The sequence below is a fragment of the Myodes glareolus genome, chromosome 6 (genome assembly GCF_982192425.1).
Source record: "Myodes glareolus chromosome 6, mMyoGla1.1, whole genome shotgun sequence".
Taxonomy (NCBI): Eukaryota; Metazoa; Chordata; class Mammalia; order Rodentia; family Cricetidae; genus Myodes; species Myodes glareolus.
This window is the reverse complement of record NC_142031.1, coordinates 65,226,495-65,238,565: the sequence shown is the minus strand read 5'-3', so window position 1 is coordinate 65,238,565 and position 12,071 is coordinate 65,226,495. Positions and strand designations below refer to the sequence as shown.

Sequence of the window (12,071 nt, the reverse complement as noted above, 5' to 3'; positions counted from 1 at the left end):
CTCTGGCCTCCTCAGGTCTGCACTCATATCCATGTGCTTACTTCCCCACCCACAGACACACACAAATACAATAAAAATTTTAAAATGTATTTTCCCCTCACAGCTCGGAAATTCTATCTGTGTGTGTGTGTGTGTGTGTGTGTGTGTGTGTGTGTGTGTGTAATGAGACAGAACTTGCTGTCCTCTTGCCTCTGCCTGCCAAGTGCTATAATTAGAGGCATGACCACCACCGTGGTTCCGCAGACACATTCTTCATTCTTCCCCAGCACTGTCCTCTTCCTACCTGTAATGGCTTATCATGATGATGATGATGATGATGATGATGATGATGATGATGTCTGTGATTGTATGCCATTTCTGTGCGAGTGCCAACAGAGGCCAACAGAGGGCGTCAGATCCCCTGGAGCTGAGGTTATGTACTCTGCTTCCTCCTGCTGCTGTGCCTGGCCCCCAGGAGTTTTTATTTTTTAACATTTGTCAAACCTCATGTAGGTTGCGGTAGAACAGTGTCCATGAATCCTGTCCCACACGTGTTCATACTGTGCTTCTCTTTGCCGATGCTCATTGCCCATCTTTTGTAGCTCTTCATCTGAGAGACTATGAAGACATCATTCCCTCGGTTGAGATCTACTCGTTACTAGCACTCTGTGCTTGTGCGAGCAGAGCTTTTGGTACCTGTTCCAAAGCTTTTATTAAACTGGAATCATTAGAGACACTCAGTGCAGAACAGAAGCAGCAGTATGAAGACCTGGCTCTGGAAATCTTCACCAAACACACGCCAAAGGACAACAGGAAATCGGAGTTGAACAGCCTTCTTGAAGGGTAGGTGCATCATAATTAGATGCCATTTACCTGATTAGAAGCTTGGGTATAATAAAGTTCTGGATTTTGAAGGAGTTTATGTTAATATTAAAATCAGTTTTATCCTAGAAGGGTATAGTAATGTATTTTTTTTCATTTAAAGAAAAGGTTTTATTAAAAAAAATTGAGATGAGGTATTTTATTTGAAGTTTGTCTTGGAATGTTTTTCATTCTTCAGGATTTAAAGTATATTAGATAGTTAGACCAATCACATATTTTAAAGTCTAATTGTTTTCTCTCTTATTTTTTTGCAGTGGAGAAGGAAAACTGCCGACATGCATTGCCACTGGAAGCCCAATCATCGAGTACCAGTTCTGGGTGTGCAAAGTGTGCAAGCACTACGTTCTTGCTCAGGAAATCAGTAACTATAACTTCTGTCCTTTATGCCACAGTTCGGTAGAATAAAGGGAAGAACCTTGTTAATTGTGAAATACATGAAATATATGTACTTATCTGCACATGTGTATGAAATAATGCTTGATTTCCTTAGATTTCATATGAAAATCAGTTTTTTTATCTTGTAGTTGTATTTTTGTATAAAAGATATATCAAACAATAAAATGAGGGCTGGAATGTAGCTCAATGGTAGGGTGCTTTCCAAGCATGCACAAGGCCCTGGGTCCATTGCAATACTGGAAAAAAAAAAAGATAATTCATGTATTACAGTTCAACTGTGAGATAATTTGACTAATTTTCACATAATACCTACAGATGTGAAGTTAATTTTTCCTGTATTTCCTGTCTGTCCATTTATCATTTATATAGCTTATAGTTTGTGGCAAGTTATCACGGAAATACTCTCCACCAGGAATATTTTTCTCTTATTGTCAAGGTTACTAGTTCATTAGAGAACCCTCAAGAGGCAGGTGGAGGAGGCAGGGGAGGGGCAAACCTGAAGCAGAGAGTTGACAGACCCTGTATTTCAGGGAGGTTGAGCAACTGTTGTATGAAATGAGCTCTATTCCAGCTCTGTTTCTATCTCAGGATTAAACTCATCTGTATTTTATTTTCATAAATGAGGAGATGGCATTTTAAGACTTATTATTTGAAGTTTTAAAAAAATATTTTATCCTCATTCAAGAAGAGGAATTTGGCACCCATTTTTCTTGTAATAAACATGAACGAACTGATTTTGAGTAATGCTGTTGTTTCTCATCATCAAACATATCCCCAGTTATGCTATGGTTCCAAGTACTCTGGAGGCTGAGGTGCTGAAATGTGGAACCAGCAGGTAAGGCCACACAGGCGAGCAGTGAGCCTGAGTGCACATTCCGACCTGCTAGTCACAATACGAAGGTTGTTATATTTTGCTAAAATGAACTTTAAAATAACCTTTCTGTATTTTCAGAGTTCAGATCTTAGGTTTTTATGAGATTTTATTTGAAATAAACACGAAAACTATAAATTCTGAAGGAAAAAAAATGGCATGTTTACTTGCATGTTTTCCTTCTCTATAATGTATAAAAATGTACTTGTGTTGTCTTTGTTTAGATATTTTGGGGCACACACACACACACACACACACACACGCTCACATCACATCACATTTGTTATCACATGGGAGACAAACCTAACAGTTTTTAGGCAAATTCCTGGTGATTGTCCGTGGCAGAGAATTGTGAGAATTGTGCCCAGAGATCACACAAAGTTCACATTCAGAGACAAGTTTAAAGTGGTTACAAAGACAACTTTGTTGACATAGCTTCATACTCTCATTCTGGGAATCCAAAATGAAAACAGCAATATTATGTTGCCCTCTACTGTCTATTTCTGTAATTATTTTCTCAATGTTTTAAGGAAGTATTTTAACTATGAAAGTAATATGCTCATAGTATTAATTTTTGGAAATATGTAAGAATATAGATGAGAAAGTAAAAATAGCCTTAACTTTTTAAGAAATAGTGTTCATTTACATTTTAGTTGAATTTCAAAAAAGAGATGAAATTGAAAAAATGTGTATATTACTAACAAGTGTTTCACAAGAACTGTTTGTTCTTATGACATTTCTCTAAAATTAAAAATACATTAAAAGACTAAGCTTATTTAAGCACTTTCTTATATGGTACACATTAAATATCTGGTTAGTAAAATTTAGAGAAATTTGAGCCAGGGAAGATAGAAGTCAGGTTCTAGTACCCACATAAAAACAGATGTTAGTAGTCTGCCTGTCACCCCAGCAGGTGGGAGGTTCAGGTGGGGTCTCCTGGGCAAGCTGGTTAGCTGGACTAGGAGAACTGTTAGCAAGCACTGGGGGTCAGCATGAGACCCAGTAAAGTGCAGAGCAGCCAAGGGAGATAGATACTCATCAACCTCTGGTCTCATACCCATGAACATGTGCACACACATGTGAAAAGACACACAGACCCATTAAAAAATAAAATATAGACCTGTTAAGAAATGAAAGCAGAAGTGAAAAGGGTGAGAAGAGATATGCCACATGAGTGGTCAGGGCTAGAAAGCCCATATGGTCTCACTAATAGCAGTTACAGTAAAAAGGGCTTCAGTTTTTCTGTGTGCAATTGAGAAGATCACACAGTTTTTCTTCCATTCTGCTAATGTGGCATGTTACACTGATTAGTTTTCACGGGTTGAGTTATCCTTGTATTTCAGGAGTAATTCCCATTTGGTTACAGTTTATAATTCTTTCACTGTATTGCTGCATTTGATATGGTAGTCTTTTGTTAAGTTTTCTATTGACGCAGACTGGAGAAATGGTTTAGCCATTAAAGGATAGGCTCACAACCAAAATGCCAAGTTTGGCATTAATGTATTCACAGAGGATAAGGTCTGTAATTTTCTTCTACTGAAATGGTTCTCAGTCTGTGGGTTGCAACCCTTTTGGAGTTGCCTAGGACCACAGTGCCTAGAAACACAGATATTTACATTGTAATTCCTAACAGTGGCAAAATTACAGTTATGAAGTAGCCACAAAAATGATTTTATGGTTGGGGGTCACCACAACATGAGGACCTGTATTATAAGGTTGCAGCATTAGGATGATTGAGAACCAGTGCTCTATTGTCTCCTAAGTATTGACATTGCAATTCCAAGCATTGCTTTACAGAATAATGTATGATGTGTTTTTTCCTGTTGTTTTTAGAATTTAAGGGCTGGTGTTGACTCTTCCTTAAATGCTTATAATCACTGGGGTAGCCAGCAGATCTAAAACATCAGTCTCTCCCAGTTAGAGGTCTATTGACATTTTCTAGTTCTTCATGAGTCAACATTGGTTTCTATTGACTTCCCTAGCCATCCTTTACAAAAAAACAAAAAACAAAAACAAACAAAAAAAAACCCAACATGATACTAACCATTATCTAACTTAAAAAGACTTTGGTGCCAGGTAGTGGTGGTGCACACCTTTAATCCCAGCACTCATGATCAGAGGCAGGCAGATCTCTGAGTTGGAGGCCAGCCTGGTCTACACAGTGAGTTCCAGACATCCAGGGCTACACAGAGAAATCCCATCTTGAAAAAAACTAAAAAACCCTACACCAAGCAAAAAACTAAAAAGACTTTGCTTTCCTGCTAAGCTGCAAGGTTCTGAGGACAAAAAGCTTTGTTCACTGTATTAATCCCACTTTTAAAATCTGTGTGCACTGTACTGTAGACTTAACATATACTTGTTCAGCAGGAAGTTCTGCTTATTTTCCAAGTCTTTCTTCTCTGACCTTTACTTTTATACCTAATTCCACCAAATGCCTCATAATATCTATTTTGTGTCACTGTGACCATGTTAGTCTGGGTCACTTAAAAATGAATTCATTCGATTCAGTTTTGGGGGCTGATAAGTCCATGTATGTATAGGCCTTCTTGCCTCACCATAGCATGGTAAAAGCCATACAAAGAACAGGTGTGGAGCAGTGTGCCTTTTAAATGACTGACAGTAGCCCATTCCTGAGGGTGGAGCCCACCCGTACTGGGCCACACATCAGCACATGGCTAAGTTAAGATTCCCATTCATGAGCTTGGGGCGGGGTGTACATGCAAACTACAGCACACCTTTTTTTTTTTCTAGGATTTGGACACTCTGCTCTACTTAATTACATTCTTCTTTTTATTTTTGGAACTTTTGTTTTAAATATATAGCTTTTAATTCACCCAGAATCAGCACATAAGCACCGTATCTTAAGTGCTTTCTTAAAAACAAACGACCCTCTCTAGACTAGGAACTGACTTCAGGGCCAATCTCCTCCCTTCCTCGCATCAGGCTCCGCAAATAAATATATATGCACATAAGCATATCTAATCCCTATCGGTTACCTACCTACCCATCCATCCAGCTAGTATGTACGTATGCATGCATGCATGCATGCACACACGCACGCACGTACGTATGTATGGACTTATACACACACGCATCACCGAGATTTTAATTCTCTTAATTTCCCGCCAGCTTCGCCAGGAGCTGGCAGTTATCTCGCGATATGATGGGTCCTCATACAGGACAAACTTCCTCATTCTATAGTGTCCCGCTTCCGTTGGCCAATGAAGTCCGGTGTGCGGGCGGCTGTGGTTCCGCTTCTACTCGAGCAAGGCGGCCATGGCCGAGCCGCCAGACCGAGAGAGCAGGGAGAGGCCGGCAGCCCTGGCGCTGGCCCAGGCTCGCTTCGCCAGAGGCGAGTTTGCCGAGGCGCAGGCGCTGTACTCGGCGTTCATTGGCCAGTGCGCGAGTCGCGGGAGGTAACTATCGCGAGACGGGGACCGCGCGGGGTGGTCCTCGCACTGACGCGGTCTTCGGACCCCGGGCGGCGCCGCTGAGCCGGGACCGCGTATCCGGGGACCGGTAGACGCTGGTCTCTCCAACGGCCAGGGGAAGCCGCGTCCCCGGACCGGGAAGGTGGCCCGGCTGCGCCGCCATCCTAATGATCCCGGCGAGGGCTTTGCGAAGGTTCCGGTTCAGAAGCTAAGGATTCTAAATAAGACAGCCTATAGCACCCCAAGATAACTTTCTACCGAATTTCTAGCCGTCGGTGGCATTTTTATTGACCAATAAAGCTCTCTGTCATTTGGATGTTTGGGTTTGAGAAGATACACATCTGAGCGCCTGAATTGATCCAGATGTCTGTGAAAGTTCGTCTACTAAAATTTTGACATCTAGGGGTTCTTGACTAGGTTCCTGTTGTCTGCCAGTTGAAGAATTAAAAGGCAGTAAACATCTCAAGTCAGGGCAGGTAGCAACAGGGAAAACCTCAAGAACAGCTAATGAACGAAATTACAGCTAAGGACAGACATAACCAGCCAAGGGATTAGGAAACATGGAGCAGGCAGAGCAGAGGGGGATTTCAGGAATCCCCAAATCCAGTGTTCTGGGGTTTTAAGGGACTGAGGTTGGTTAGCTTGAACACTGGTTGGCTGAAAAAGTCCTCAACTTTGTCCTAAACATGCTCTGACCCAGCTTTGAGCTTGTGTAGGAGAAGAGCAGATCTATCAGCAGGGGGCCTTACTGCTGGGAGAAAAGTCTCACCAGGCCTCCTTTTTAGGCTGCCAGGTTTTTGGGTCAGCAGGGTAAGGAGGAAGAGGGCCAGCTTGTCCTGGCTTCTTTCCTGATCTATCTACCTGTCACGGAATTCTTAACTCCCAGTCCCTCTGTGTTGGTTGTGAATTGGTCGTTAAATCTGGAGGCTTGATCCAACTCAGGAGAAACTTTCTGTCTGCCGGTTCACATTTCCACTGTAAGCACTTGAAGTCTGGTCTTACTCTTTGTGATGTTAGCAGGCCCATTAGCTTCTCTGCTGATGCCTGGGTCTGTAGCATTACTTATGTCAAATTTAGCTTTTGTTGTGCTTGTGGATGGTGTGACGTGAACACAGAGGAATAGGTTGGGCAATTTCTCGATGCTTGTGTGACCTGCAACATCACACTTCTCTTGGAAGGTTTTTTTTTTGTTGTTGTTGTTTTTTGTTTGTTTGTTTTTGTTTTTGAGACAGGGTTTTCCTGTATAGTCCTGGCTGTCCTGGAACTCTATCTGTATACCAGGCTGGCCCTGAATTCAGAGATCCACCTGTCTCTGCCTCCCAGAGTGCTGGAATTAAAGGTGTGCACCACTATGCCTGGCTCATCCTAGAAGATTTCTTAATAGAATTCAAAGTTGTCTTTTGTGTGAGATCTAATACCGAAGGCTGCATTCTTATTTATTTCTAAGACTCATGTGGAATGAAGCCAGAAAGCTAAAATTGCTTTCTTATTTTAGCACTTTATTAACAGGATAGCTAATAGAAATGTCTTTAAAAATTACAGTATTTTTATTAATTCTTTGAGAATTTCATTCAGTGTATTCTGATAATCTTCACACCCCGCCCCCAATCTTAACTCCACTGAGCTCTTCTCACACTTCTTCACCTTTTTTTGGGGGGGTGGTAATCAGGTCCCATTTTGTGCTGCCCGTTTACTTAAGGATGTGGGCTATCTTAAGAGTTTGGTCGACCTATCAGGGGCCATACCCTTAAAGAAAACTGACCCTCCCTCCCTCCCTTCCTCCTTCTTCCTCTCTGATTCCCTTAGGGGTCTATATCTCTTCTGAGGTAGGGACTGTGGGCCCCCCTCCTCCGTGCTGGAGTGTAAATTGACTTGCCGGTGTGCAGACAACCACAGCTTGTCTGAGTGAGTCCCGGGTGCAGTGCCCTGCCATGCGCAGAGATCACAGTTTCACGTTGCTCACAACTCCAGACTCTTGCAGTTTTTCTGACCATCCTCCCACCCCCGCCAGCCTTGGGGCTGCGGGGAGAGGGGTGTGGATGTAGGCAGAGCACTCCACTGACACTTTATTAACGCAGAGATGCTAAAATGATGTTAGTATTCCCCCCTCCCCCCGCCACTCCCAGTGAAAAAGGCAGACAGACACAGGGGACTTCGTTTCTATTCTTGTTACTTAGGAAGTTTTAGAAGCAGCAACAGGTATGTGGACACTCCTTGGGCTCGTTATTCTTCCCCCTTTGCAGGTTTCATTCCAAGAACCCATGTCCACCACAGCAAGCTGATTTCAGCCCCGTACAAGCTGGAAAGCCTGCCTGGCGTAGGTAGGAGTTCAGCATGCTCACATTTTAGTCTCAGCATTACTGTATTGCTGACGCTTTTTCTCTGGCCAGTTTCTCGTCTGTAAAATCAGTTTCCTTAGAGTTCAAAACAGAAATCTGTCAGTTCAACTTGTACCCTTAAATATGCCTTTGGAAAGTTAAATTTATTTTTTAAAACATTGGGTGGCTGAATCATTTTGAAATAGTTTTATAATCCTTGATTGCTTTTCGCTGTGACTATTCATTTTTTTAATAGCCAAGGTGCAGCTTTAGCCATAATTTATTTTTTCAAATAATTATCTTGTCCAATGTTATCGCATGCTAAAATTCCATATTTAGATTAGGCAACTTGGTTAAATGCAGTATAGATGATACTGTCATGGATACTAGTGGGTAAACGTGCTTGCCATACAAGCCTGAGTCCCAACCCTGGAACGCCTGTAAAGCTGGAAGAAGGGAACCACTCTGCAGAACTGTCCTAGCCCCTACAGATACACGGTGGTACATGTCCTCCCACCATACACACACACAATAGATAAATTCCCAAAAGAAATACTGTCTTTTAAAAATATCAGTATTATAAAGATAAAAGTTAATGTGTTGGCCCATCTCCCGCTCTCTTTAAAAAATGATTTCTTATAAATCGTATGGATCTTTTGCCTACATGTGTGTCTGTGTACCAGGTACATGCAGTACCCACAAAAGCCAGGAGAGGTCGTTAGATTCTCTGGCACTGAAGTTACAGATGGTTGTGAGCCACCATGTGGGCTGCTGGGAATCGAACCTGGGTCCCCTGGAAGAGCAGCAGGTGCTCTTAACTGTTGAAACGTCTCTTCAGCCCCTGCCCATGTCTTTAAGACTGCAAACAAAATGTCTTCTTTCATGAAAAGTAGGATTTTTAGAATTTGCTTTAATGAAATTTAACATTCTGTGATTATCTGAGGATAAGAATTTATAGCAAAGCTTTGAAACCTCACATGAATAATGAAAATTTTACCGAAGTCCCCAGGCGGCATTTTTTTTTCTGAAGTCTGGGAGCATCAGGTCAGCTAGTGACCTAACAGATAGAGGACACACCCTTCTGTCCTTTATCCTTTAAGGGTGGTTGTTAGTGGCCTTCAGAGGCGTCCTTCACAAAGTCTGTCAAAGTCTGTCCCTCAGACTTTCTCAGGCAGAGCTGACAGAAGAGAAAGTCTCTTAAGTTGCAACAGCGCCTCCCACTGTTAGGAAGTCTGCACTGCAGGACCATGTGGGCGTGGTGGGGCATCTTTGCACCGGGGAGGCAGAGGCCAGCTGGCTCAACAAAGTGAATTCCAGGCTGAAAAACCAAAACAGTTAAACAAAATAAACTGCAGGGACCCCTGTAGCAGTAGCTGAGTTCTCAGGGATTGATAATGTCACGAGAAACTGCAGATGGGCCAGCGATATGGCCCGTCAGGTATAGGTGCTTGCTGTGCTAGTCTGCAATCTGAGTTAGATTCCTGGAGCCCATGTAAAGGTGGAGAGAGAGCGAGCGCGAGAGCAAGAGCGAGAGCGAGAGCGAGAGCGAGAGCGAGAGCGAGAGAGAGGAGAGAGAGAGAGAGAGAGAGAGAGAGAGAGAGAGAGAGAGCTGATGTCACAGAGGATTTACTTAATTCCATGTGCCTGCTGTGGAATGTGTGCTTACACACACATTTAACACTTTTTTTTTTTTTCAGGAAAAAAACTAAATGACCATGGTTAACAATATTTTCTGAGGACTATACTTTGTATAGAAGATGGATTGAATGTGTAGTTCCTCTGTTTGGTTCAAATTTGACAGTCACTTTGCGCAAAAAAGAGAAAAGGAAGGAAGGAAGGAAGGAAGGAAGGATGGTAGGAAGGAAGCAAGGAACACAGAAATACCCCTGGCTCCGAGCATGAAGGTCGTTTGTTGTAGTTAGTGTGGGGGAGGCTTTGACCTGATGGCTGTTCACACAGGTCCACCAGCTGCTGGGTGTCTGGGCTCTCACAGGAAGGACAGAACTGTGGAATAGTCCACTGACGTTTAGCCACTGCTTGACCAGTGTTTCTTTACTGGCAGAAAATGATTTCAGATCTCATTGTTTGAAGACCACTTAGGTTTTAGAGTAAATTAAAACTGACTGTGATACTTTTGTAGCACTCTGGTACCTTGGCAGGCTTTCCTTCATCGGCATGTATTTCTCCCCTCCAGTGTGGGCTCTAAAAATGTTCAACAATCATTTTAGTATTGGGCAAAACATGTTGGCAATGTCCAGGGGCTTTGAAGACTCTAAAATGCACGGACTTCAAATCCACGTTGTGCTGTAGCCACAGGAGAGTCACCCATGGCCCTAAACAGGAATTGATTTCAGTTTCTCCAGCGTTTTGCTTCTTCAGCTTGACGGTTCAGCTCCCCACAGAGTGTTGTAGGCTATGGAGTTTGACAGTGCCCTAAAGAACATGGGAGTGGAAGTGAAGGGAGTTGAACAATGTGCTTTTAATGTGGACTTTTTGTTTAAAGCAAATGTAGCCCCGAGGATTTGGCCATCGCATATAACAACAGGGGGCAAACCAAGTACTTCAGCGTTGATTTTTATGAAGCCATGGATGACTACACATCTGCTATAGAAATCCTGCCCAACTTTGAAGTTCCGTATTATAACAGGGGCTTGATACGCTACAGGCTGGGTAAGGTTTGTTTGCTTCTCTCTCTCTCTCTCTCTGGGTAAGGTTTGTTTCTCTCTCTCTCTCTCTCTCTCTCTCTCTCTCTTTCTCTTGCTTTTCACGTGGAGTGTATTCTGTTGCTTCAGAGTGATCAATTCTTGTGAAGGAATCAAGTTTGACAGTTAGGTGAAATTTAGATTTAGAGCTAAGGAACAAGGGAAGCGTTCCTGAGGGTTTTTGGTTTTGTTTTTAGGCATTTCCTAGGCATTATAGACCACAGCGGAGCCCTGCTGTGGGAATGGGACCTGGACGCAGGAGCAAGGGTGACCCCATTACTCTGTGCCTGCGCATTCCCAGCCTCAAAAATAAGGGTAATGCTGAAGCATGCCTGTGATTCTTTCTAGTTGAAAGGCAGGGGACAGTCCAAAGTGAAATTCTTAAAAACTGGTTTAATGGGGCTTTGGATATTGTTTCCCAATGAAAAGAAAAAAGAAAAAAATCTATTTCTCAGTTTTACTGCAGCTATGTAAAACGGGTGATATAATTTTGTTGAAATTTTATGATGGCTTATATGCTGCCCACCTATGAAGTCTAATAGAAGCCATCGCCAATTTTCTGTGGTTTTGGTGTTTTGTTTAGTTAGAAGTTGAACACAGGGCCTCAAGTATGTTAGATGAGTGCTGAGCACCCTTCCCTGCCCTCCAGCGCTGATTTTAGACTCACTTGTTCAGAAGGGCACACATTACTGTGATGGTCACCTTAGATCACTGAGGGAGGCAGCTTCCTTTCGGAGGCAATTTCGAAAGCTCATAAATGTGAAAATCTGTAAATCCAAACTTCACTGTGCAGTTATGGAAATCCTCAACTTTTTTTTTCTTTTCCTTTTTGTCTCTGGGATTCTGATATAGGATATTTTGACGAAGCTTTGGAAGATTTCAAGAAGGCACTAGACCTCAATCCTGAGTTTCAAGATGCTGTCTTGAGCTTCAAACAGACTATTTTAGACAAAGAAGAAAAACAAAGAAGAAATGCTGAGAAGAGTACTGAAACTTTTAATTTATTGAAATTTTAACTCATGATCCTTAAACCTCAACTAAGATACACGTGGAACGCTTTTGATTATATGTAAGAGACTGCATTTTAGAAGTGAAAGTAAAATAATATGTTTAATCAAAGTTATTCATTTCAAGGAGAGACCATGTTGGATAGATCTTTTAATAGAGTAAATAAATAATATTAATGTACATTATTATAGTAAAATATTTAAATCAATATGTATTATTTTTACTAAAGGTTTTATTTTTACCACATATTTGTATTTCCAACTTTTAATTTTTTTCTTACCCAGAGAAATTGCTGGTAAAAATGCAGTCCAGACATGAATGCCTCACATAGGTTCACCAGTGAATGTACCACATTTGCTTTTTCTGTGTAGCTAAAACCAAAACCTTCCACTTCAAAGTCTGAGGCAGGAGGATTGCTGTGAGTTCGGGGCCAGCCTGGGCTATAGAGACCCTCAAACAAAACTGAACAAAATAAGACAAAACC

At 42.1% G+C, this 12,071-nt stretch overlaps 2 protein-coding genes across 4 annotated transcripts in view; both read left to right on the top strand.

Moving 5' to 3' along the window:
- Positions 1–1,991, top strand: part of Wdr35 (WD repeat domain 35) — a 55,547-nt gene extending 53,556 nt beyond the window's left edge. For all 3 annotated transcript variants that reach the window (XM_048439699.3, XM_085690859.2, XM_048439698.3), the window contains 2 exons: positions 582–822; positions 1,116–1,991. In XM_048439699.3, coding sequence (XP_048295656.1) covers positions 582–822; positions 1,116–1,266 — 392 coding nt within the window. In that variant the 3' untranslated portion in view covers positions 1,267–1,991. The remainder of the gene's footprint in view (positions 1–581; positions 823–1,115) is intronic.
- A 3,336-nt stretch (positions 1,992–5,327) lies between these two features.
- Positions 5,328–11,833, top strand: Ttc32 (tetratricopeptide repeat domain 32). The gene is made up of 3 exons (XM_048439700.3): positions 5,328–5,544; positions 10,381–10,547; positions 11,432–11,833. Exons 1-3 carry the CDS (start codon positions 5,405–5,407, stop codon positions 11,593–11,595), a joined length of 471 nt encoding a protein of 156 aa, XP_048295657.3. The 5' UTR covers positions 5,328–5,404; the 3' UTR covers positions 11,596–11,833.
- Positions 11,834–12,071: the final 238 nt, after the last annotated feature.

What these genes read in the sequence shown, in the direction of transcription:
- Ttc32 (XM_048439700.3), top strand. Translation starts at nt 5,405, where the DNA reads ATGGCCGAGCCGCCAGACCGAGAGAGCAGGGAGAGGCCGGCAGCCCTG. An exon ending in CAGTGCGCGAGTCGCGGGAG is followed by an intron (nt 5,545 to 10,380) that starts GTAACTATCGCG and finishes TTTTGTTTAAAG; the next exon opens with CAAATGTAGCCCCGAGGATT. An exon ending in CTTGATACGCTACAGGCTGG is followed by an intron (nt 10,548 to 11,431) that starts GTAAGGTTTGTT and finishes ATTCTGATATAG; the next exon opens with GATATTTTGACGAAGCTTTG.